Source organism: Mustelus asterias, chromosome 15 (assembly GCF_964213995.1).
Source record: "Mustelus asterias chromosome 15, sMusAst1.hap1.1, whole genome shotgun sequence".
Taxonomy (NCBI): Eukaryota; Metazoa; Chordata; class Chondrichthyes; order Carcharhiniformes; family Triakidae; genus Mustelus; species Mustelus asterias.
The window spans coordinates 72,057,839-72,083,546 of record NC_135815.1 but is presented as its reverse complement, the minus strand read 5'-3'; the positions used below and the strand labels follow the sequence as shown (position 1 = coordinate 72,083,546).

The 25,708-nt window shown below is 44.1% G+C and overlaps 1 protein-coding gene across 1 annotated transcript in view; it reads left to right on the top strand.

Annotated features, from left to right (window-relative positions):
* The window catches only part of unc93a (unc-93 homolog A), a 107,424-nt gene that overhangs the window by 25,270 nt on the left and 56,446 nt on the right, over window positions 1–25,708 (top strand). Inside the window, exons 3-5 of the mRNA XM_078230117.1 lie at window positions 9,044–9,273; window positions 21,178–21,312; window positions 24,234–24,445. Of these exons, the coding sequence (XP_078086243.1) occupies window positions 9,044–9,273; window positions 21,178–21,312; window positions 24,234–24,445 (577 nt within the window). The remainder of the gene's footprint in view (window positions 1–9,043; window positions 9,274–21,177; window positions 21,313–24,233; window positions 24,446–25,708) is intronic.

The following is a 25,708-nucleotide window of genomic DNA, read 5'->3' as shown; positions in this document are numbered from 1 at the left end:
AATAAAGTTGTGAGGTTACATGTTTCAATTTCCACCTCAACTGTATTCAGTTACCATCTTGTTTGTATAAAATGTCAATTGAGATTTATCAAAACATAGAAATTTGAAGCAGGAGTAGGCCATTCGGCCCCTCGAGCCTGCTCCGCCATTCATTTTGATCATGGCTGACCATCAAATTCAATATCCAGATCCCCCCTTCCCCCCATATCCCTTGATCCCTTTAGAACCAAGAGCCATATCTAGTTTCTTCTTGAAATCAGACAACGTTTTGGCCTCAACAACATTCACATCCTCTGGGTGAAGAAATTTCTCCTCACCTCAGTTCTAGAAGGTTTACCTCTTATCCTCAAACTATGACCCCTAGTTCTGGAATCCCCCACCATCGGAAACCTTCTTTCTGAACCTACTCTTTTTAACACTGTTAAAATTTTGTAAGTTTCTATGAGATCCCCTCTCACTCTTCTAAACTCCAGTGAATATATTCCTAACCGACTTAGTCTCTCCTCATATGACGGACCTGCCTGCTATTAATACATGCTATGGTAAAGGCATTTGCTCATTTAAGGAGCCTGACAGGTACTTTGTAAAGATTTACAGAATGACTTTCCTCTAGCCTTTTTTGATGATGATTGCTATGCTTTCTTTTATTTTCTTAAACAAGAGGGGGATCAATTTAAATTGCTCTAATTTCCTCACTCCCCTGTCCATAAACAAAGATTTTTAAAATTCTGATTTCTCCCTTCATAAATGGTATTTACCCCAATCCTATATTTGGAAATGCTCCAATCCTCGATTAATAACTTGCCTAGCAAACTCGGGGTAAGATCAATGAGGAATAAGGAAAATATGTGTCCAGAATCAGAAGTCAACTGGAATGTTCCTTCTGAATGGAGGTTGACTAATTGTAGAACAATCCATCATTCCAGGACAAGACTTCCACTATGGGAGAAGTTACATCGATTGAGTTAGTCTGGAGGCACAAGTTCCAAGATTCCAGCAGTTGCAGGTTTTATGAGGATCAGAGTTCTCTCTGCTGCCATTGGCTTGATGGTGGACAGCACAGGCTGTTACCTGGAGTTATGTTCACATTTGTGGTCAAACAGTAATGGGTTGAATTCAGTTCCACTAAAACAATATGGCAATGCAGCTTGTGAGAGATTGTATGACATACCTCCCCAATGTTGGACACTGGATGTATATTCCCAAGATTGGAACCTAGGTGTTTAATTGGAGTCAAGATTCCTTTGTCCTTGGAGAAACTGGTTTCAGGTGGCAAACTGAAGCTCCCTTTGTTGAAACCATCGTTTTAGGACTGCTAATGCTCCAGCCATTAATATCATTGTGGGAGATTAAGACCTACGAAGGCTTGCCTTTGTTCAAAATGGCTGGAGTAGACTCACCATCCACGTGCCATTGTTACTTTAAAACTGCTGCAAGGCATCGAGTGACTGGGTGGAGATGATTTGTCAGCTCAGCAATTGTTCATTTTGAAAACACAGAAAAAAATGACTTTATAAAGTAGTCCAGCTGATACATATATTTTCCATCACATCTCAGCTGTGACATTCCTTTCAACCTCTCCTCTTCCCAGTACAGAAACAGGATTTTCACCATGAACATGGAAAAAGGAGCTGGGTCAGTTTCTGTGTCAGAAATCTGCCTCCAATGGGAAACTGACTGAAGTTCAGACTTTTGAGCCCTGAATCAATATGGAGGCAGGATACTTGTCCAATTAAAGCTAATGGCAGCAGTAATGGAGGCAGATTAGCTGGCATAACTGTGGCAATTGCTGAGGGGCACATGATCGGGCTGAACCCTTTGGAGAGGCAACGCGGGAAGCCAGGCCAATTGGGTGCAAGGGCATACCACCTGGGCCGGGGCAGGAACTCAGTTGGAGGCAGTGAGCGGAAGAGTGTAGATGTGTAGTGTAGTTCTGTCAGACTATTGCTTGTACATATATACACTGTTGGTGATAAACCTTCTTAACTTGAAGTCACAATGAGTCACTTTTGAAATTATTACATTGGAGATGAGGAAAATCTTTTATTAGAGCTATGAAGAATTAACGTGCGTATACCATATAAAAATGCCTTTCATCAGAAAGATGAGTCATTTGACCCAGAGGTGGAAAACTGGAGCCATTATATTGAAAAACATTATATTTCTTTGTAGCAAATGAGATCACAACTGAGGAAAAGTGAAAAGTGATTCTACTCAGCCTGTGACCCACATACCTACAGCTTAGTGAAAAGTTTAACATTGCCTGATACTCCAGAGACAAAGGCGGGAATTCTCCAACCTCGCCTGCAGCTGGAAGTTTGCGAATCTTTGGGATTGAGAGCCAAATTCTTCATTCTCGTTGGCAGCGGCAGCGGGGTGTGCAAGCTTTGGAATTCTGGGACCAGACCAGCCCAGAATGAAATTTATACGTCAACATAACTATTTAAGGTTGGGGGGTGGCATTGAAATAATTTTTGATCAATTTGATATCTGGCCAAAAGACTCTGACCAGATATCAAATTGATCAAAAATTATTTCAATGCCACCCCCCCGACCTTAAATAGTTATGTTGACGTATAAATTTCATTCTGCAGTCCGGGAGCCAGGGGGTTAGTCTACGGTTTTGTGGCCAGATTGAGAGGGTTAGACAAGCACTGCGAATTTGGTCCAGCTTTAGAAGAGATGTTAAGAGACCATATGGTCTGTGGGAATAAACAGCCTTGTAATACAGAAGAAGTTGCTGGCTGAGACCAAAATCTCTTTAGAGAAAGCTGTGGAGATGGCCCAGGTGACTGAATGTATGGAGCAGGGCATGAGCAAATTGCAAGGCGTGCCCAATGAGGTGAACCCTTTATGGTGGGAAACAGATGCTGCGTGGATCAGCCTGAGTGAGGACACAGCAGTTTCTGAGAAGGGGAATACAGCACCAGGGGTGGAAATTTGTTTCCGATGTGGGGGAGAGCATTCTCTAGAAATTTGCTATTGCAGAAATGATGTATGTTTCCGATCAAATCAGAAGTATCATTTATAATTGTGGTGTAAAGTGAAGCAGTCAGCACAGAACAAACAAAAAAAAACAATGCTTGGTTCAACTCCATTAAAAAAAACTGTTTGAGGAACCCAACCCAAGTTGTATACCCTAAACGGGTATACAACCCTAAGGGCGGCACGGTGGCGCAAAGGGCGGCACGGTGGCGCAGTGGTTAGCACTGCTGTTTCACAGCTCCAGGGTCCCGGGTTCGATTCCCGGCTCGGGTCACTGTCTGTGTGGAGTTTGCACATTCTCCTCGTGTCTGCGTGGGTTTCCTCCGGGTGCTCCGGTTTCCTCCCACAGTCCAAAAATGTGCGGGTTAGGTTGATTGGCCAGGTTAAAAATTGCCCCTTAGAGTCCTGGGATGCGTAGGTTAGAGGGATTAGCGGGTAAATATGTGGGGGTAGGGCCTGGGTGGGATTGTGATCGGTGCAGACTCGATGGGCCGAATGGCCTCCTTCTGCACTGTAGGGATTCTATGATTCTATGATTTCTATGATAAACCAGGTCCAACTAATGTCCAACTAAATATGTGGGGTTATGGGAATAGGGTCTGGGTGAGATTGTGGTTGGTGCAGACTCGATGGGCTGAATGGCCTCCTTCTGCACTGTAGGGATTCTAAGATTCTAAACAAGATGCCACCTATAGATGAAGTTACATACCTGGGTTTCAGGCCAGATACCAAAGACTTGTATCCTTTGAAGAATAAAGTTAAAGCCAAAAAGGAAGTATCAAGCCTAAAAATGTATCTGAATTAAAATTGTTTCTGGGAATGGTGAATTATTACGGAACATTCCTACAAAAACATGTCTCCAATCTTAGCTCAACTTGATCATCTTTTGACGAAGCATCAGAGTTGGAAATGGAGGAAAGCACAAAATAAGGCATTTACCAAAGTAAAGCAGATGTTACACTCAACGGCACTGCTTGTACACTATGATCCAACCAAACCATTGGTACTTACATGTGTTGCCTCACCTTAAGAGAACCAGAGTACCAGGAATCCTTGAGATTCCGTGAGTAATGGATTCCACGCGTATGGCCTTTGCATTCCTTGATCAATGCCACCATCTCCATCAACAAGAGATTCACCTTTCTAAGGGGAAGAATTTTAACATGGTTGAGTGTGTTGATTGGGGTACAGGCAGAGCCCATGCATATGCAAATGCATCAGGAATCCAGCTCCAACGCTCTCACTTCCACACTTAACTTCAGTGTGTTAGACTTTGTGCAAGCAAAGTCCTCCGGAGGGGTGGTTGTCAATTTTCATAATGATGATAAGTCACTGTGGGCTTTGGAGTTTAACTTTGGCTGCACAGGTTTTCTTAGCTTCCTGGGATTCACCAGTGAAAGCAAAGTGAAAAGAAAGTAGCAGTTGAGATGCTGACTACTCGTAGTTGCTTTCCTACTTGCTTGTGAGAAAGATTTATTCACAGTACATATGCCAAGAGGTTACTTTATATACTTTGGTGCCATATGTATATGTTGGACTTTCAGTAATCTGTTCAAACTTTCAATTTGATCTGTCATGTCACATGGCTCATAGATTGTGCTACTTTGGTCCTCAGATGAGGACACACACCAGAATGTTATCGTCCTGCCCGCTATGGGATTTGGAGCAGGTGAGGGGTGGAACATGGAAAGGTCCATTGACCTTGGGCGAAATTTTACAGTTTCGGGACAAGCAAGATCTTAAATCCTGCCCATAGTGTGAGATTAGATTAGTACAATGTAAAATAAATCCTGCCCATAGTGTGAGATTAGATTAGTACAATGTAAAATAAATCCTGCCCGTAGTGTGAGATTAGATTAGTACAATGTAAAATAAATCCTGGCCAGAGCATAAATTTCCTTGACATATCAGAACACTATCTCAAGAGGGTCAGAGTATCATGTCAGGTGTTGGCAGTTATTCAGGAATATTATATAACTCTCAACCTTGAGTCCTTATCTCATGCAACCAACTTTCACTGGCAGCTTATCTAATGTTTCCTGCAAGTCCAAATATACATTATATCCACTGGTTCCCCTTATCTAGCCTGCTAATCACATCCTCAAAGGCCTTGAAAATAAGCACTAGGAACTCGGGTTCGATTCCCAGCTTGGGTCACTGTCTGTGTGGAGTCTGCACATTCTCCCCTTGTCTGCATGGGTTTCCTCCGGGTGCTCCGGTTTCCTCCCACAATCCAAAAGATGTGCTGGTTAGGTGCATTGGCCATGCTAAATTCTCTCTGTGTACCCAAACAGGCGCCAGAGCGAGGCGACTAAGGAATTTTCACAGTAACTTCATTGCAGTGTTAATGTAAGCCTACTTGTGACTAATAAATAAACTAAACACAATTTCCCTTTCAGAAAACCATGTTGATTCTAGCTAATCATAATGTTATTTTCTTACTGCCCTGTTACCACTTTCTTAGCAAGTTTCCACCATTTCCCTGGTGACTGATGTCACATTAACTGACCTGTGGTTCTCTCTCCCTACTTTCTTGAATAGTGGTATTACATTTGATACCTTCCAATCCAATGGTACCGTTCCAGAATCTAGAGAATTCTGGAAGATCACATCCAGTCTACTCTGCAGCCATCTAGAAGAACAAAGAACAAATCTTTGAGAACTTTAGGTAGTAGGCAATCGGGTCCAGGGGATTTGTTGGTTTTTAGTCCTGTTAATTCTCCGAAATGTTTTCTTTGTAAATATTGATTTCTTGGTTTTCCATTATTTTGGGGGTTTTTACTGCAAAAACAGACCCAAAATACTTGTTAAATGCCTTTTCTAATTCCTTATTTCTCATTATAATTTCTCCTGTTTCAGCCTCTAAGGGACTCGGGCAGTGCGGTGGCACAATGGTTAACACTGTTGCCTCACAGCTCCAGGGACCCGGGTTCGATTCCCGGCTTGGGTCTCTGTCTGTGTGAAGTCCGCATGTGCTCCCCGTGTCTGTGTGGGTTTCCTCTGAGTGCTCCGGTTTCCTCCCACAGTCTGAAAGACATGCTGGTTAGGTGAATTGGCCGTGCTAAATTCTCCCTCAGTGTACCCAAACAGGCGCTGGAGTGTGGTGACTAGGGGATTTTCACAGTAACTTCATTGCAGTGTTAATGTAAGCCTACTTGGGACACTAATAAATAAACTTTAAACTCATGTTGACTTTCACTCTTCTCTCCCTGGAAGTGACACCTCTCAGAAACTTGAGGAGGGATAAAATGAATGCAATAAGACTGCCAGAAGTGCGATGGAGCACTTCAGGTATCTGGACAAATCTGGCAGTACCTGTCAATATGCACCAGCCAGTGTGCCCAGAATGGTCATAGTATACTGCACTCTGCACAACTTTGTGTTGCACTGAGGTTTTGCAAAAGGAGAAAGGACACAGAGCCATCTTGGACAATTCCAAAGCGAGGCCGTAAAATACCGCCCCATAACTTTTGAACTTTGAATTTGGCCAGGGTAAGCATGAGATGTTTCATTTCAAGTATGATTCCTATTAGGCAGTTTTTTTATCAAACAAAGTTTAATTAAGAATACAGTCAACACATAGAAAATTAGCAATAGTTTTTACCAATTACAAACAAGAAAAAAAACCAACCATGATATTGTGTAAACCTTAACAACTAAATGCACTGTTTCAATACAACAAACCTCCTTATAGACATACACCTGGCTCAGGTTTAGCACAGAAAATAAAAATGCTCACATGGTTTTGAGGCTCATCAATACCTGTTGTGAATTAGTTCTTTGGATAGAATTGAAACTCCGACTTCCCAGCCTTTGTAACTTCCAGAAGACCTTGAGGTAGAAATAAGCCAAAGTTGGCCTCTTGCTTTTAGCAAGCAAACACTTACAACAAAGCTTTCGCTCCAGGAAGGCAAGAAAAACTGTTTCCAACATAGCAGAATTAAAAATAAACAAAACCCCATTCAAACCATTTAAGCAGGAATAAAAGGATATCTAAGTATACAGGTCGATAACAATGAAAAAAAAACAAAGCTGTTTACAACCTGCAGAGAATATGATTTTTAAAAAAATATTTCTTAAAGACACAGTAGCGTCACACCATTTATAAAATGACAACATCCCCTTGTCCCTAACCTGAGTGAATAAGTCAGCACCAAATAAATGCACACAAGTATAGTTCTAACCTATGTGCAATCTGTTTTATTATAAAAAGGGATTGAAACGATTGGCCTAGTTGGACCAAGGAGCGGCACAGGCTTGGAGGGCCAAAGGGCCTGTTTCCTGTGCTGTACTGTTCTTTGTTCTTTGTTCTTTAAATAGAAAATGAATCAAAACCAACCTACTCTTTCTTAGACTGTGTTTTGTCTAGGTGGCAGAACATGCTATTGTACTGCTGGTCCTAGGGGTAATGTGAGGGCTATAATTGTGAGAAATGGCTGCTAATATTCTATATTTTAAAACATTGGCCTTCCTCTACTGGTAGATGAGAGCCATCTCCCATGATACTTCGTCAGCCCTCTTAAATGTCACCATTAGGTCAGTGGCCATAACTTTGTTGCAAAGAGTCACATTCTGTGAATGAACCTTTAGATTGCTGGCAATTTCCACTCCCTGGCTGGTCATTTAAAAAAATATTATTAAATCATAACAACAGAATAATAATGATGAATTAACTTGACTTTGACATATTAGAGGTTAAAATAATAAGAAGCTATGATATTAAAATAAATACAATTTTAGGAAATAATTTAAATATTGTAAATATTAACAAAGGTTGATTAGAACATAGAACATAGAACAGTACAGCACAGTACAGGCCCTTCGGCCCTTGGTTTTGGCCCTTTGTCCAAAACCGAGATCAAGCTATCCCACTCCCTATCATTCTGGTATGCTCCATGTGCCTATCCAATAACTGCTTGAAAGTTCCTAAAGTGTCCGACTCCACTATCACAGCAGGCAGTCCATTCCACACCCCAACCACTCTCTGAGTAAAGAACCTACCTCGGACATCCCTCCTATATCTCCCATGAACCTTATAGTTATGCCCCCAGGAACAGTTACATTCACCCGAGGAAATAGTTTCTGAACGTCCACTCTATCTATCCCCCTTATCATCTTATAAACCTCTATTAAGTCGCCTCTCATCCTCGCCCGCTCTAAAGAGAAAAGTCCTAGCTCCCTCAACCTTTCCTCATAAGACCTACCCTCCAAACCAGGCAGCATCCTGGTAAATCTCCTCTGCACTCTTTCCAATGCTTCCACATCCTTCTTATAGTGAGGTGACCAGAACTGCACGCAATATTCCAAATGTGGTCTCACCAAGGTCCTGTACAGTTGCAGCATAACCCCACGGCTCTTAAACTCAAATCCCCTGTTAATAAATGCTAACACACTTGAGTGGCAACCTTCAGAGATCTGTGGATATGAACCCCAAAATCTCTCTGTTCCTCCACATTCCTCAGAACCCTGCCGTTGACCCTGTAATCCGCATTCAAATTTGTCCTCCCAAAATGAATCACCTCGCACTTATCAGTGTTAAAATCCATCTGCCATTTTTTGGCCCAGCTCTGCATCCTATCAATGTCTCTTTGCAGCCTCGACCTCATCCACTACTCCACCAATCTTGATTGGAGATGCTATGTATATCTATATTGTTACAGTCAGTTAATATTGCAAATGCACAACTTTATCATTTATATTTATCCTGAAAATTAATCTTGCCCAAACACAGTGGACCTGAACCCATAGCTAAATTAAATGAGTACTAATAAGTCACCTAAATGTATGTTGCATTCAACATCAGCATTTATGATCAATGTCCTTAATCTCTTGTAATGTCGTCTGCTTGTAAAATAGCAAATGACAGAGCATGTAAACTAGAATAGACTTGTCCAGGCAAATAGGTTCTGCAAAACCAAACCATAAAGTATAATATTAATTAATCAAATCTTGATGTGAAATTTTGAATGGTATGATTCATATAAATGAATCTTAACGATAATGAATAAGACACTAAAGGTTAATCTTACATTTATAATGAAAATATTGTTTTTCACAGGTACACACTTATCCCCACTGCAGTAATCCTTGGAATAGGAGGAGCTCCGCTTTGGTCCGCTAAATGCGCCTACCTTACCATTTGTGGTTACCAATTTGCAAAGAAGCACAATAAGATTGGAGAAAATATAGTAAACCACTACTTTGGTATTTTCTTCCTCATATTCCAGTCATCTGCTGTTTGGGGGAATCTATTATCTTCATTAATATTTCAATACAGTTCTGCAAGAGGTAAGATGTATTTGGTTTGGAAATATCAGAATATATACTGAATTGTTATTATCTATTAAAACAAATAGGCTAATGTCCAAAGTAACAAAAATAATTTGGTATGAGCGCATTATGCATCACCAAGCATAATTTCCACTTTTATCTCTTTAGAAAATTTGTTTACTTACTCTGTAGGATTGATGTTTCTATGATTTGTAGGCTATGGCAGTATATATAGCAGGATGGATTGTTATTTGTATGTTACAGTGTTGGAGGGACATTTGACAACATCCAATTCAAAAGGGAAAGTCTCACATGTGGCATGATCCAGAATCCTTCCCTTCCTCCTTTCAACACACTTAGGGGGTTGATTTTCATCTCCTGATGGAGGCAGAAATGAAGTTGGGAAACCTGAAATCTTTACATTTTTGGCAGTAAAAATGAATTTATCTTCCGTGCCCTATGTTATTTCCTTGTGGCCCTGGGTCACCACCCTGCACACACTTCATAACAAAGGATGCAGCTAACTCCTGACACTGTGGTGCAAAATGTAGACCTTAAAAAAGCACCTCTGCTCAGCGGAGTTAGGGGGATTCACCACGCGCACTGTCCCAGGACAGGAGAAAGCAAAATGCCAAGTGCCCACAAGAAGAAGACATTGAAGGAGGCAGCACCCAACTGAAAGGGTCAGCAGGAGCAGGGTCACTTCCTTGAACATGAGTGAGAGACAATGCCGGAGGAGGTTGCGTCTTTCTCGAGAGTTGGCGGCTGAACTTTGTATCCTTCTGCAAGAACTCCAACCAAAAGGACACAAGGGTCGTACCTTCCCAGTGGCATTGAAGGTCACTGTTGCCCTGATTTTTGTTTTGCCAGCAGCTCATTTCAAGGCACCTCAGCCAAGCTGTATGGCATATCTATGTCAACAGTACATAGGAGCATCCACTAAGTCATTGATGCCCTCTTCACCAGGGTTAGTCAGTTTAACTTGTTTGAAACAAATGCTGCAATTCAGACACAGAGAGCAACAGTTGCTGGCTTTCCCCAGGCACAGATCTCGGTCGACTCCACGCTTGTGGTGAAAAGGACTTCCACCCAGAATACGAGCCGGTACATTAATCAAATGTGCAATTCTTTTCTGACCACCACAAGTGATTTCTACATGCGTGTACACCTGTTTCCCTGACAGTTGTCATGACTCATTCACCTTGAGGGAAACCAGATTGGAATGTTCTGACCAACCTCTCTGGTAGGTGGCTGGGTTTTTGGGGTGAAGGAGCATCCCCTGAGAAGATGGTTGCTCACACCTGACACCAACTGTGAACAGAAGCCCAGAAAAGGTACAACAAGAGGTTGTACATACAACATTCCCTGAACAGACCATTGAGTTAATCACAGGGCGGCACGGTAGCAGAGTGGTTAGCACTGCTGCTTCACAGCTCCAGGGACCTGGGTTCGATTCCCGGCTTGGGTCACTGTCTGTGTGGAGTTTGCACATTCTCCTCGTGTCTGCGTGGGTTTCCTCCGGGTGCTCCGGTTTCCTCCCACAGCCCAAAGATGTGCAGGTTAGGTTGATTGGCCATGCTAAAATTGCCCCTTAGTGTCCTGGGATGCGTAGATTAGAGGGATTAGCGGGTAAAATATATGGGGGTAGGGCCTGGGTGGGATTGTGGTCGGTGCAGACTCGATGGGCCGAATGGCCTCTTTCTGTACTGTAGGGTTTCTATGATTTCTACATCTTACAAGGTTCCCAAAATTATTTTTGCATGTTTCATGTTCCGTAAACTGGCACAAAGAAGGTGTTTGTAGAGGATGAGGAGGAGGGTGATATGGAGAGCATCTCTTTAGCTAAGGAGAAGAAGATGGAGAAGAAGAAAAGGAAGAATTTCAGGAGGGGTAGTAGAGGGAGGAGGAAGACCCACAGGAGGGACTATAGAGACAACATCACTGATGAAAGGATGAGAAGTCCATGCAGTGTTATAATGCAGAGGTTGACCCCCTTTTGAGAAGCCATGCCGAATCCCCCAAAGATGAATACCTCGCTTCGTAATCTGTTAAAAGTGTTTGGGAAGGTGTGTGAACTGTTCTTCATTAACGTTTAGAGGTTCATTAACAGAAAAACCTGACACTCGCTTTAAGTGAACAATTAACAAGTTATTTATTTAACCAATCAGGAACTTTAACTAAACAAGTAACATATGGATTAAAATAAGGTACTTCTGGAATGCTGTTCAGATAAATACAAGTTCCATTCATTACCCCAAAAAATAACAGAAATTTAGTCACTCTCAAAACAAATATACAAACAGGTTTTGTGGCTTTGGAAAACCTTTGGAGTTCATCTGTCAATTCCGCTGTCTGTAAGCTCTTTCTGATTTTGGTACCATTCATTAGATAGATGGAGAGTTCTCTTAAGAGATATTCTAAACTGGCAGGGAGCTGCTCTTGCCCTCTCTCGGTGTCTAGAGGTGGCAGCCCTTGGCAGGCAGCTGTGTTTCTCTTAATAACCTTGATGACCTATCAATTTTCCTACAACAGGATTGGTTTGATGATGTCAACAACAGCAAATTCAAATGTGATAGGTTCCTGATAGCTGAGTGTCTTCTTTAAACTGATAGGCTATCAAAATTCAAAAGCCTGCAAAGCCTGTTACTAAGGCAACCCTGATGCTTGGTCCTTGTTACAAATGTTGCAATCTGTGTACCCTGTGTGCCAGCATTTTAAACATCCAGCACTGACACAAAACCAGCTTTTAAAGGGACCACACTTCACAAACCCAACCTCAGAACAGCAAGATGCCACCATAGCTGTAGATTTTCTGTGACAACAGTTTTTTGCATGAGGGAACATTGCAAGAGTGCAAAGGCTGACCTAGAAGGCAGAAGAGGGCAGCGGTGAGACCATTGGCACTTGAAACATTGGCTGCTCTAGCCGTGGGCCCAAATCTTGTAATGGCTGCTAAATTTCACAAGAAGCCAAAAATGGAATTTGCACTCGCAAGATTTCAGAACATGATCCCTTCAGTCCCCCTCCAAAGATACAATCAGGTTCACGCTTAGCAAGGGCATGGGCCTGATTAACATCAATTGCAATATAATTTAATGTCTGTCACGGGCTTAATGCCACTGCTTCTATCCTCAATGTATCATCCCAGCCAGTGGGCCATCACATCGACACAAATACTTCTGGTTACCAGTCATGATGAGTACGCCAGGGGTGCACAGATAAGTATAGCTCCTGGGTGGTGGGTGACATGTCTGGGAAGTGCCCTGGCATTGCCTGCCAGGTACCCTGGCAGTGTCAACCTGCCAGTGCCACGGATGAGCCCTCTACTGAGCTCAATTGGGGGTGTCCTCTTATGTGTGATGGGAGCGGGAGTGCCCTGATGCCTGTGGGATGGGGCAGGGCAAAGCCTGTGAGGGGGTGGGGGATGGAGTGCCCCGATGCGTGCATGGTGGGGGTGTGGTGGAAGTACCCTGCTGCTTGAGTGGTGGAGGAGGAGGGAAGTCACCCAATGCTTGTGGGGATATCCACCATTTCTGTGGTGGGGGGGGAGTTTATTCTCAGTGCAGATTGGGGTGCCATCTTTAAAAAGCATCCTCACACTCCCATCTCTGTGGAGTCAGCCTTGCCAGTGCTATCAGGCTCTGCCCCACCAAGTATCAGCGCAGACCACGTCCCCAAATCTCCTCAGTGGTGGCCTTTAGAGAGAGGTGAATGCCAAGGTATGGAAATGCTCAACATTTTCTTGACTCTCTCCATCAATATGTATTGGAGGTGGAATATTTGCGAGACCAGGCATGGGTTGCTATATAAATTTGGTTTTGGCAACATTCAAGCCAAGCCAAGATTTGTGTTTGTAGAATTGAAGAGATCAAGATTCAAATATGGTGCAGAATGGATAATGACACAGCAGTCATCTGCAAACTGTAGACCGTGTGTTTCTATGCGGTCAGCTTAGTTTTGGCATGGAGGCAACTGAGGGTAAAGAGTTTTCAATCTAGGTGGCATTTAATACTCACACCCGAGAGCAGTTGATCTTTCAGAATGTGAATAGCCACTGCCCAGTAGATTACACAGTATGGTTTCTTGATTCAGATTTTGATGGTATCTGTTTCACATCTCCCACTCAAGATAGTTGCAGTCATATCATCATGGGATTGTTGTCAAGTTTTTTGGATATCCAAATCCTTGCAACACAATCCACAGAGCCTTGTGATTTACTGAGTCAAATGCTTTGGCCAGGTCGGTGAATACAATGAAGAATTCCTGGTGGGGTTCTCAACATTTTACTTGGATTTGTACAGCAACAAAGACCATGTTAAAAGTTCCTCTGGAAGATGGGGTCGACATGGTGGCACAATGGTTAGCACTGCTGCCTCACAGCGCCAGGGACACAGGTTCAATTCCCAGCTTAGGTCACTGTGTGGAGTTTGCACATTCTCCCCGTGTCTGCGTGGGTTTTCTCCAGGTGCTCCGGTTTCCTCGGGTTAGGTGGATTGGTCATGATAAATTGCCCCTTAGTGTCAGGGGGACTAGCTAGAGTAAATGCAAGGGGTTATGGGGAAAGAGCCTGGGTGGGATTGTGGTCGGTGCAGACTCGATGGGCTGAATGGCCTCCTTCTGCACTGTAGGATTCTACGATTCTAAGATCTAAATCCGTCTGAGAGGATTTCCTCAGCCACTGGTACGCTGGTTCAGGAGAACATGTGTCTGGATTTTTCCTGGTAAGGACAAAATACCTTGATAGTTTCCACAGCACGACTTATCTCCCTTCTTGAAGCTATTTACTATTGTCACATTCCTGTAGTCAAAAGATTCTTTTCTCTCCCTTATCCATAGGTTGACTATACGGAGTCTTGATGTGAGCAAAAGCTTCACCTGTGATAAAATCCAGAGGAGTTTATGTCTCTGGGCTGGTGCTCACTGCCATGAATGGTGCACTCAGAAAGCTGTGCCTCCTCCTTATGTCCAAGATGCGACTGCTCCCTGGGAAATAGAGCTGCAACTCTCGAACCTGCGAGAGAATCACAAAGCAGCCATAATATGATGTTATGCACAACATCCCTGTTTTTATTGACCTTCCACCACATCCTAAATTGGGACTGCTGCCAGTGAATGTCTCCCAGGTTGAGCACATTCATAGCTTGGAATGACCCATCACTATCAGCGCCCAATATGCCATTCCTTTCTCCCTCCCCCCCCTACTCCATCGTCAACCTTCACCACTATCTGTGCATCAACATTAGAGATATATGCACCAGGGAGGGTGGCTCACCGTCACCCACACAATCAGCTGGTATCATCCAACCTCTCCTCCCAAAGGTCTGATATCTTTCAGATTCAGGGTCACACTCTGTTCTTGGAAGTTGCCTCACAATGTGGGAGCTCCTCCTGGAAGGAAAAGAGGGAAATGTTCATCAAGGCATGGTTGCTTGGAGATGTTTCCAAGATGTCTTCAATTTATCTTCCTCAATTAATATGTGCATTATTTGCCGTCCCATGTCCAGTGCCTTTGCCCACCGGAGGCCAGACATGGTGCATTCTTGATGCAGACTTGATTACCTGTAAAGACTCGCATTCAGCAGGGCCAGGATCCAAGGCTAATATTGTTATCTCACTCACCTTTTTGTGTGCAGGATGTAATTGAAGTGCTCATGGCACTGTATCCAGCTTCACTGGTGCTGATCAAGGTACTGATCAGCTATCTATAGCCTATCTTGGTGGTCCAGGGAGTGATCTCTGGGCCTCCATCTGCTGGAGCAGGATTTCCAAATCATGCTCTGAGAACCTGGGTGCTGCTCCCTTCCGGGACTCCTGGCTACTCTGGGATTTGGCTATCCGAGTAAAAGGATGGAGGAGGCACACGAGTCAGCATGTTTTTGTTATGACTTTTCTTGTCATGAATTTCATGGGATGTAATGCCAGTGAGCTGAATGTGCTGCTTTGTATGTGGCATGAGAGGAAAGGGTTTTCCTAGTACAGGCACTAAGCATTGTATTGCAAATTAAAGTGTGACAAGCATGTCCCAGTTACAACCCTGTACCAATGTGATCCAGGAGCATTCCCAGTCTGTTTTGTAATACTTCTGGGGATAAGCCTGAGAATCCTCAGTGTTCTGTATTCTCTGATGGAAAATGCATTCAGATGGGTGTTATGTGCATGAGAGATGCAGCAGGTGACCTGTGGCAACTTGGAGAGCTGTCTGAGCTGCTGTATAATGTTGCTTTAAAAGTCACAGTAAGAGGTCTCACAACACCACCAGGTTAAAGTCCAACAGGTTTATTTGGTATCATGAGCTTTCAGACCGTCCTTCACCTACAGGCGCTGAAAAACACCCTCGTAAGAACGGGATATGGCGCTCGACTCATCGATCGACAGTTCCGACATGCCACAGCAAAAAACCGCACCGACCTCCTCAGAAGACAAACATGGGACACGACCGACAGAGTATCCTTCGTCGTCAAGTACTTCCCTGGAGCGGAGGAACTACGACATCTTCTTCGGAACCTGCAACATGTCATCGATGAAGCCGAACATCTCACCAAGATCATCCCCACACCCCCGCTACTTGCCTTCAAACGAACGCGTAACCTCAAACAGACCATTTTTTGCAGCAAACTACCCAGCCTTCAGGAGAATAGCGACCACGACACCACACAACCCTGCTACAGCAACCTTTGCAAGATGTGCCGGATCATTGATACGGATGCCATCATCACACGTGAGAACACCAACCACCAGGTACACGGTACATACTCAGCCAACGCTGTCTACCTCATACGCTGCAGGAAAGGATGTCCCGAGGCATTGTACATCGGCGAGAACATGCAGACGCTATGACGACGGATGAACGGACACTGCTCGACAATCACCAGGCAGGAATGTTCCCTTCCTGTCAGGGAACACTTCAGCAATCAAGGGCATTCAGCCTCCGATCTTCAGGTAAGTGTTCTCCAAGGCAGCCTTCAAGGCAGATGACAACGCAGAATCGCCGAGCAGAAACTGATAGCCAAGTTCCACATGCTTGAAGATGGTCTCAACCGAGATCTTAGGTTCATGTCACACTACATGTAACCCCCACCATTTGGCCTGGGTTTGCAAAATCCTACTAACTGTCCTGGCTTGAGACACTTCACATCTCTTTAACCTGTGATTATCCCTCTCTCCACTCGCATGTCTGTACCTGTAAAGACTTGATTACCTGTTAAAACTCGCATTCCAACCATTATCTCACAATTGAGTCTCTGTCTATATATACCATGTTTGTGAACTCAACTCTCCTCTCAGCTGATGAAGGAGCAGTACTCCAAAAGCTCGTGATACCAAATAAACCTGTTGGACTTTAACCTGGTGTTATGAAACTTTTTACTGTGTCCACCCCAGTCCAACGTCGGCATCTCCACATCATGGCCTTTAAAAGTCAGTGACTTCCAGCAAAAGATAGGTGCAGTGGGATAGGTTAGAGTGGCAACATTGGCTGAAAATAGTGAACACAGCAATAGCAGTTGGTTTCACTAAGGGAATGGAGTCAGGCTCACACAGGGCAACAATATTTCAACCAACATTTTACAGTAAGCACTGTTATGTAATGAGGTCACATTTCACCTCCAGTGGCCTCTCAGGATTGTCTCTGGGCAGATCTTTGAGCTTGGTGCCTTTAACTGCCCTTTATTGTGCAGAGGATGGGAAAAATTCACCTCTTCCCAGCTGAACCTGATCCAAACTCAACCGTGACTTGCAAACCACACCTGGAACCTGTGGTTTTCTAATTATTACCTATCATTCAGACCTGCCAGTAGTCTTCATAAACAGGAAGTGGTTCAGTTCGATCAACGATCAGCTTGTATGCAGAAGATAAAAGCAAATTACTACGGACGCTGAAATCTGAAACAAGAATAGAAAATGCTGAAAATCTTAGCAGATGTGACATCATCTGTGGAGAGAGAACAGAGCTAACCTTTCGAGTCTGGATGACTCTTTGTTAGAGTTGAGCTTGTATGCAAATTTGCTCTGTTATCTCCCTTTGACTGTTTGGGGCCCATATTACAGCCCCAGCAATGACTAACTCCGTTATTTTCTTCAAATCAACCCACATGACCTCATTTGATGATCCTTCTCAGATCATCCCTTTTCATCACTGCAATTATTTTTTTAATTGATATTGTGATATTTCTTTTCATTCCTCGCTCTATTTAATCTGAAAAACCTGCAACCAGTAATCTCTAACTGTGTGTCTCTAAACCATGTTTCAATAATAGCTGTGATTTCACACCTCAAAACCTTTCTATCTGTGCTCTTAGCTCACTTGCATTATTCATTTCTGTATTCTCGGCCTTTTGGCTGGGATCGAGTGTGGTATGGATCGCCTGCACTTGGTTGAGGTCATTGGGTTACGCTGAGGCTTCATATGTTTCATATGAAGCAATTTTTAAAAGCGGCATCTCGGCCTTTTGGCTAAGATGCAGATGAGCTCAAGTCTTGGAGGAGGATCCTCCCCCTTCTCCAATCAGCTTGACTCATGTAGATCAGGCCCAGGACAGGGTGGTTTTGGTCTCCCGTCCTGTCTTGTCAGCCTGGATCTGAAATGTCTCAACTTGTTGAGACTCTGAATTGGATTTGATTTGATTGAATTGGAAAAGTATTTTTAAAAAAATTCATTTCTGTATATACCATAAAGCACTACCAAATGCCTTTGTTGTCTCTTCCTTAATCTTTGTTTCCTCTGCTTCCCAGACATGCTTACTCATTTTCTACCTGCCACTTACAGTTTTGTACCTCTTCCATAAGAACCTAAGCACAGTTTCTCATTGCCCTGCCATTCTATTTTATACTCTCCTCAACAGCACAAGCACACCTTCCCACAACAACATTGGTCTACTTGTGATGCAAACTCTTCACTTGGCCTTCAACGCTCCCTTCCACACCTCCTTGTGTTCTCTACCCTCCCTTTGTGCCTTCAACTCGTCCTGCAGACTTACATCCCCACTTCACACCCTGAACCATCCCCTCTATACCATCTCCTGTTTGCTTCCTGCATCCAAGAGCACTATCGGAAATGATGCTGGCAGTGTTGAGTTCCCCGTAAGTCCTGGCAGTTTGCCTTGCTGGGTGCTTGTCAGGTATATTGAGTATTAAAACACTACTGGTGGGAAAGCAAATTTAATGGAGGAACGAGATGTTGGTTTGTTTGGGATTTTAATGAGCAATCATTAGATGCAAAAGGGATTCCCGAGATGCATCAGTGGGAAAGTCAACCTGCCACAAAAAGATTCTGACCTAATTTCCTGATGTCAGGAAACAGTTTTTAAAAATCTAACCATATCTTCTGTCCCCATCTGCCACGATTGATGCCGCTGGCAGGTTCCACCTTAACCACTTGTATCTGTTGGTCTGTCCCATTGTTTCCCTCAGCTTTGCGCTCTCCATTTTCATTGAGTCTTTGTCATTTTCTTGCACTGTTTTTACCTGTTGGTGTCTCACACTCTTTTCTCTCAGACTTGCTCCTTTTGATTTGAGTTGATTTATTATTGTCAAATGTATTGGTACACAGTGAAAAGTATTTTTTCTTGCGCGCTATACAAACAAAACATACTTTCTTAGAGGAGAAAAGGACAGGGTGCAGAATGTAGTGTTACAGTCACAGCTAGGGTGTAGAGAAAGATCAACTTAATAGAAGGTAGGTCCATTCAAAAGTCTGATGGCAGCAGGGAAGAAGCTGTTCTTGAGTCAACTGGTATGTGTCCTCAGACTTTTGTATCTTTTTCCCAATGGAAAAAGGTTGACGAGAGTATGTCCGGGGTTCGTGGGGTCCTTGATTGTACTGGCTGATTTCCGAGGCAGCAGGAAGTGTAGACAGAATCAACGGATGGGAGGCTGTGTGATGCGCTGAGCTTCTTTCACAATCCTTTGTAGTTTCTTGCGGTCTTGGGCAGAGCAGGAACCATAGCAAACCAGAAAGAATGCTTTCTATGGTGCATCTATAAAAGTTGGTGAGAGTCGTAGCGGACATGCCAAATTTCCTTAGCCTTCGAAGAAAGTAGAGGCGTTGGTGGGCTTTCTTAACTATAGTGTTGCTGTGGAGGGACCAGGACAGGTTGTTGGTGATCTGGACACCTAGAAACTTGAAGCTCTCAACCATTTCCACTTCATCCCCATTGATGTAGAAAAGGGCATGTCCACCACTGCGTTTTCTGAAGTCGATGACAATCTCCTTCGTTTTGTTGACATTGAGGGCGAGATTATTTTCGTTACACTAGTTCACCAGATTCTTTATCTCTTTCCTGTACTCCATGTCATAATTGTTTGAAATCCGACCCACTACGGTGGTGTCATCAGCAAACTTGAAAATTGACTTGGAGGGGAATTTGGCCACACAGTTGTAGGTGTATAAGGAGTATATTAAGGGGCTGAGGACCCAGCCTTGTGGGGCACCAGTGTTGAGGATGATCATGGAGGAGATGTTGTTGCCTATCTTTACTGATTGTGGTCTGGGTTAGGAAGTCTAGGATCCAGTCGCAGAGGGAGGAGCCGAGTCCCAGGTCACAGAGTTTGGAGATGGGTTTCGTAGGAATAATGGTATTGAAGGCTGAGCTGTAGTCAATAAATAGGAGTCTGACATAGGTGTCTTTGTTATCTAGGTGTTCCAGGGTTGAGTGTAGGGCCAGAGAGATGGTGTCTGCTGCAGACCTGTTGCGGCGACAGGTGAACTGAAGTGGATCCAGGCACTGGGAGGCTGGAATTAATTTGTACCATGATTAACCTTTTGAAACACTTCATAATGATGGATGTCAGAGCCACCGGCCAATAGTCAATTAAGGCACGCTGCCTGGCTTCTGTTTGGTACAGGGATGATGGTCGTCTTCTTGAAGCAGATAGGGACCTCAGACTGATGCAAAGAGAGATTAAAGATGTCTGCAAATACCCCTGCCAGCTGGTCCGTGCAGGATCTGAGTGCTCGTCTGGGTACCCCATCCAGGCCAATCACAATCCGTGGGTTGACCTTCGAGAAGGCTGATCTGACGTCTGCAATGGTGACCTCGGGTATGGGTTCAGCCGAGGCTTCCGGGGCAGAGGGTGTGCTTTCGCTGACCTCTTGCTCAAAACAGGCATAGAATGCATTGAGCTCATTGGGGAGGGGTGTATTGGAGCAGGCGATTCTACTTGCCTTCACCTTGTAGTCTATTATGTCTTGCAGACCTTGCCATAGCTTGCCCCAACCCTGAGGAAACAGTATCACCCAGGTCTTGTCCATTGCTTGAATTAGGGCGTCCAAAGTTGCATTGGAAAGCTTAAACTCCAATCCACAGATCTTACAGTCACTTCAATTTTAACAAGCTTTCCTTTCTATTTGTAGCCAGTTTGCAGCTTCTTTAAGAGGTGCTGGTTAACTTCAAGTGACATCAGAGCTACCCAATTACCCTACACTCCAAACATATTCCCCAGTAATAAGCAATTCACACAGCATTGGCTGCATGCCTCGCCCAATAGAATGAAGTCCCAGCATCAATATTGTACTTTCGGGCACAGCTGAATTTCTCTGCAATATCTGGGCCCTTGGTTGCAATTTTGGCTAAAGTTGCTAACTACAGTTCTAATCAGTGATTGCTTTAATTGCATTCAATCAATTAAGATTATATTGAAGCCAGATTATAGGTACAACCTCTTATGTAGCAAAGAAACCTCCAAAGAAATGAACACATCAAAAAGTCACATGTGCTTCACAATATTAATTTAACTTCTTTGACTATATGTAAGTTGCAAACTATCCATGCATTTGTAATTTATGTAGGTTATAATAAGCATATTCAAAATTACTGATGCTTTCTTGTCAATATGCAATGACGTAATAACAAACAGAGTCAGGATCCTGCAACGAAATTTGAATTTGTGCTCTGGCATCTAGTAATACACATTCTTTGGTTTCAGCTAACATCACTGACGAAGTTTTAGCATACTGTGGACCCAACAATTGCCCACAAGATGATCTGAAGACAAATCGAAATGTAACATCTACTCAGCATTCTATGTCCACAATCCACACCCTCTCAGGAATTTATACTGGTGAGTAATAATTATTTGCAGCAAATCTAACAATGTAAATCTGAAATAAAAGCAGAAAATGCTGGGTAAACTCATCAGGCCTGGCGACATCTGTGGCGAGAGAAACACAGTTACTGATTCAAGTCCATATGACCCTTCTACAGAATTGAAAAGGAATGAATTACATTCTTGGATAGGGTATGGGGCAGAATGGAAAATCAGTGTAGGTCGGAGCTGAGGAGAGATTGACAAAGATGTCACGGACAAGGGACAGAGGGGCTGTCAATCGTGCCATTAGGGACTGAAAAGTGTTAATAGTGGCAAAGGTAGGAAAGCAGAATGTGTTAATAGGAGAACAGAGGTCAGTGCTCAGTGGAAGCAAAACTGAACAACATGGGACAGTGACCATGTGGGGGAGAGGTGGGGTTGTGTTGGGACATGCTAGAGGAATTGAACATAGAAAACAAAAAGGAGGAGTCATGATGGAGGGGAAGTTCACAACCTGAAGGTGTTGAACTCGGTGTTGAGTCCAGAGGGCTGTAATGTGTCTGAGGGATGGCTGTGCATGCGGTAATGAAATGAGAGTGGTGAAGGCACTAGAAGACTGCGTAAAGTGATTTTTAATACATAAAATGGCACTGCCCATGGGGCAAAGTAGCAATGCCCAAGGGGCATATTGGCACTGCTCACCAGGCATTGGGCAGTGCCAAAGGGGTGGGGTCAGAGGGGGGCCTGTTGGGGACAGTGCTTATGGGGGAGATTGGTAGGGGGACCTGCTGCCACTTTGCAATCGGATTTGGTGGCAGAGGGAGGGACGGCGCTGATCAGGGCTGGCCTTCGGGGGGGGGGGCTGCCGTGAGAGGTTGGGACTCTGGGGGGGGGGGGGGGGGGGGGGAGGGGGGGGGGCGGGGAGCGGTGGAGGAGGTGTCGAGGAGATCGGGACTGCAGGTGGGGTATCGGGAGATCAGGACTGGCAGGGCGGTGGGGGGGAACATCGGGGCTTGCCCGGAGACGTCCGGGAGGCCAGCAATTGGGGAGGTGGGTGAATCGGAAGGGCAGTGATGGGAGGTCCCATGGCTGGCCAGCAATTCGGAGGCTGGCAGTACGACACCACTGTGCATGCGCCGATATCGGCGCTGAGAAATTGGTGCATGCGTAGTGGCCCGCTCAGCGCTATGCTGCCAGCCTCTTGGCCAGGAGTAGGCCCCGTCTCCGTATTTTCAGTGTGAATCTGTCGAAGGCACTCTGTGATGCACGGAGTGTGGGAGATTCATTTTAAAAATCCCGCTAAAAAACCAGTGGGAGTTACTCCAGTTTTCCCACTCCCACATGGGTGGGAGAATTGCACCCATGTTTTAATTGGAGGCAATTCAGAGAAGGTTCACTAGGATGATCCCCGGTATGGAGGGATTGTTTTTATGAGGAAAGGTTACACAGGTTGGGACTCTACTCTTTGGATGTTAGAAGAATGAGAGGTGATCTCATTGAAACATATAGCGTTCTTAAGGGGTTTGACAGGGTCAACGCTGAGAGGATGTTTCCTTTCATGGGGGAGTCCAGGATCAAAGGGCATAGTCTCAGAATAAGGGAGGCGGCAATTTAAGACTGAGATGAGGAGAAATTTAGACCATAAGGCCATAAGACACAGGAGTGGAATTAGGCCCATCGAGTCTGCTCCATCATTCAATTATGGCTGATTTTTTTCTCATCCCCATTCTCCTGCCTTTGCCCCATAATCCCTGATCCCCTTATCAATCAAGAACCTATCTATCTCTGTCTTAAAGACACTCAATGACCTGGCCTCCACAGCCTTCTGCGGCAAAGAGTTCCACAGATTCACCACTCTCTGGCTGAAGAAATTCCTCCTCTCAGAGGGCTGTGAATCCTTAGAGCTGCTTGCCACAGAGAGCTGTGGGGGCAAAGTCATTGCGTATATTTAAGGCTGAGATAGACAGATTTTTGTTCAGTAAGGGAATCAAGGGTTAGGGGAAAGGGCAGAAAAGTGGACATGAAGAATGTCGGATCAGCCACAATCTTACTGAATGGCGGAGCAGGCTCAAGGGACCTAATAGCCTACTCCTGTTCCTATTTCTTAGTGAGGCCGTGTTCTGAACAGAGTATATTATCTATCTCTGTTAAATGGAATATCAGTGACTTGGGACATGCAATGATATTCTGCTGTTTGCGCTATGCTACCAAAGTCCGCAGCTAATCCTTGAAAGGACTCAGAAGTAAACCAGTTCATGGTTACAATGACTTTGGTGGCTGCTGACAGAGTATGGTAACCAATGCTGCTTTGTGTAAGTCTCTGGCGACGAGTGCACACAAGACTGTGACCATCTGTTTGAAGAGTCATACGCTGAAGGGTATGGCCTCCATTTCCTTTCTGCCCCTTGTCCCTCTTCCTTGCCTCCTGATGCCTGGATGCTCCATTTTTTCAGCCTATGATAGGTTCTGCAATTTGTACCTGCCTCCCTTAACCTGGTCTGCTCCAGACAACATGCATAGCACATGCACCCCTGGGAAAAATGCAACATTCCCCCATTAATGAGTTCTTAATGAGCTCTTTAACTTGCTAATTGACCTTAATCAGGGATCAGTTAGAATTGCAGGGTTACCTTTCCATTGTCCTGATGGGCATGGTGAGCCCTGAGAAGGGCATCTGGTAACTGGCATGCCAGCTCCTCTGTTTCCATCCCTGTGCAACCCAAACATCCAGCCCCCTATATCTGACAGACATGTGGAAAATCATTGTGCATTCTATAGCTCTACATGCCAGCTACCTCCCAACCACTTCACACTCTGCCTTTTCAACACTCAATGATATCAGTCTCTCAACTTTGTGCTTGGGAATGCAGTGGCATATAAAATATAAAGGTCTGAAGATAAGTATCCCTAGTTCTACACCTGCTTGTTCCAACACTGTCTTTTGCTTCCTGCAGGAGTTGGTATAGGTGGAGTACTCCTTGTTGCCTTTTTTCTGAATCAACTCGATAAGGAAAATGTGAAGCAGTTTAAAGACAAGGATGTGAATATATTGTCTGTCTTGGTGGCTACCTTTACACAGCTGAAGGACAGGCGTCAATGCCTGCTCATTGTCATGACAATGTACAGTGGATTTGAACAGGGCTTCCTTTCTGGTGATTATACAAAGGTAAGATTCACAAAGCACTTACAAATATATAAAGACCCTCAAAGGTATTGATCTTCAGATTATTCCGATCACGTGCTAATGAGTACAGAAATAGGATGGTGCAGCTGAATAAATAGCTCAAAAGATGCAGAAGGGAGGACTTTAAATGTTTGGGCATTGGGACCAGTTGCAGGGGAGGTGGGAACCAAGTCATGTGGATTAAAATTCAATAGGCCTGAGACCAATATCTTGACGGGGAGATTTGCTGGTGATGTTGGGCAAAATTTAAACTAGTTTGGCAGGAGGGATGGGAACCTGAGCAGAGATTCAGAAGAGAGAGAAGCAAAATTGAAAATAGAAGGGAGAAAATTAATTGGCGAATGAGAAATCAAAGGGATGAAAATCGACAACAATGGGGCTTTTCAGTGGTTAGTTGCACATACTTCAATACAAGAAGCCCGGTGAATAAGGCAGGCGAGCTGAGGACACAGATGGACACTTGTAACTATAATATTATAGCTATACTGAAACATGGCTTAAGAACGGGCAACTCAACATTTGTGCTTATTGGATGTGGTGAACCATTGTTGGTTCCCACCAGGTAGTGCTGAGCCATGGTCTGGCCAGTACTATGAGTCTGTAGATATGTTACTGTTGGGGTTAGGGTTGGGCTGTTCTACCTGTTAATATAGTCCTATGGTACACCCCAGTTGGCTCCGCCTCCTGGGAGAGGTATAAAGGTCACTGCTCTGCCTGGTGACCCTTTAGTCTGGGATTGTATATTGTATATAGTAGCTCCGTTATTGTTGGCAATAAAAGCCTTTATTTCCCGAGTACATCCTGCCTCTCGTGTGATATATCGCGCATCATTGGGTTTGCTGCAGACAGGATACAGAAAGGGATAAAAATAAGTAGGCAGGGTCAAAATATAGGTTTAAAAAATTATCCCTATGAGAAGGGATGATATGCTTAGAAGGAGCATCAAATGAAACCATATGGATTGAACTGAGGAATGAAAAAAGAAGCAATCACACTGCGGCGAGTACATTATAGGCCCCAGACAGTCAGAGGGAGATAGAAGAGTTAATATGTAGGCAAATTGCTGAAAAGTGCAGAAACTTACCTGATATTAAGATTTAGAGTTTACAGAATTCTTAAAATGCATTCAGGAAAACTTTATTAACCAGTATATAGCAAGCCTAACAAGTTTAATTAGATCAAAAGAGGGGGGTGGGAGGAGGGTGGGGGGTCCTGGGTAAGATGCTCTTTCGGCGAGTTGGTGCA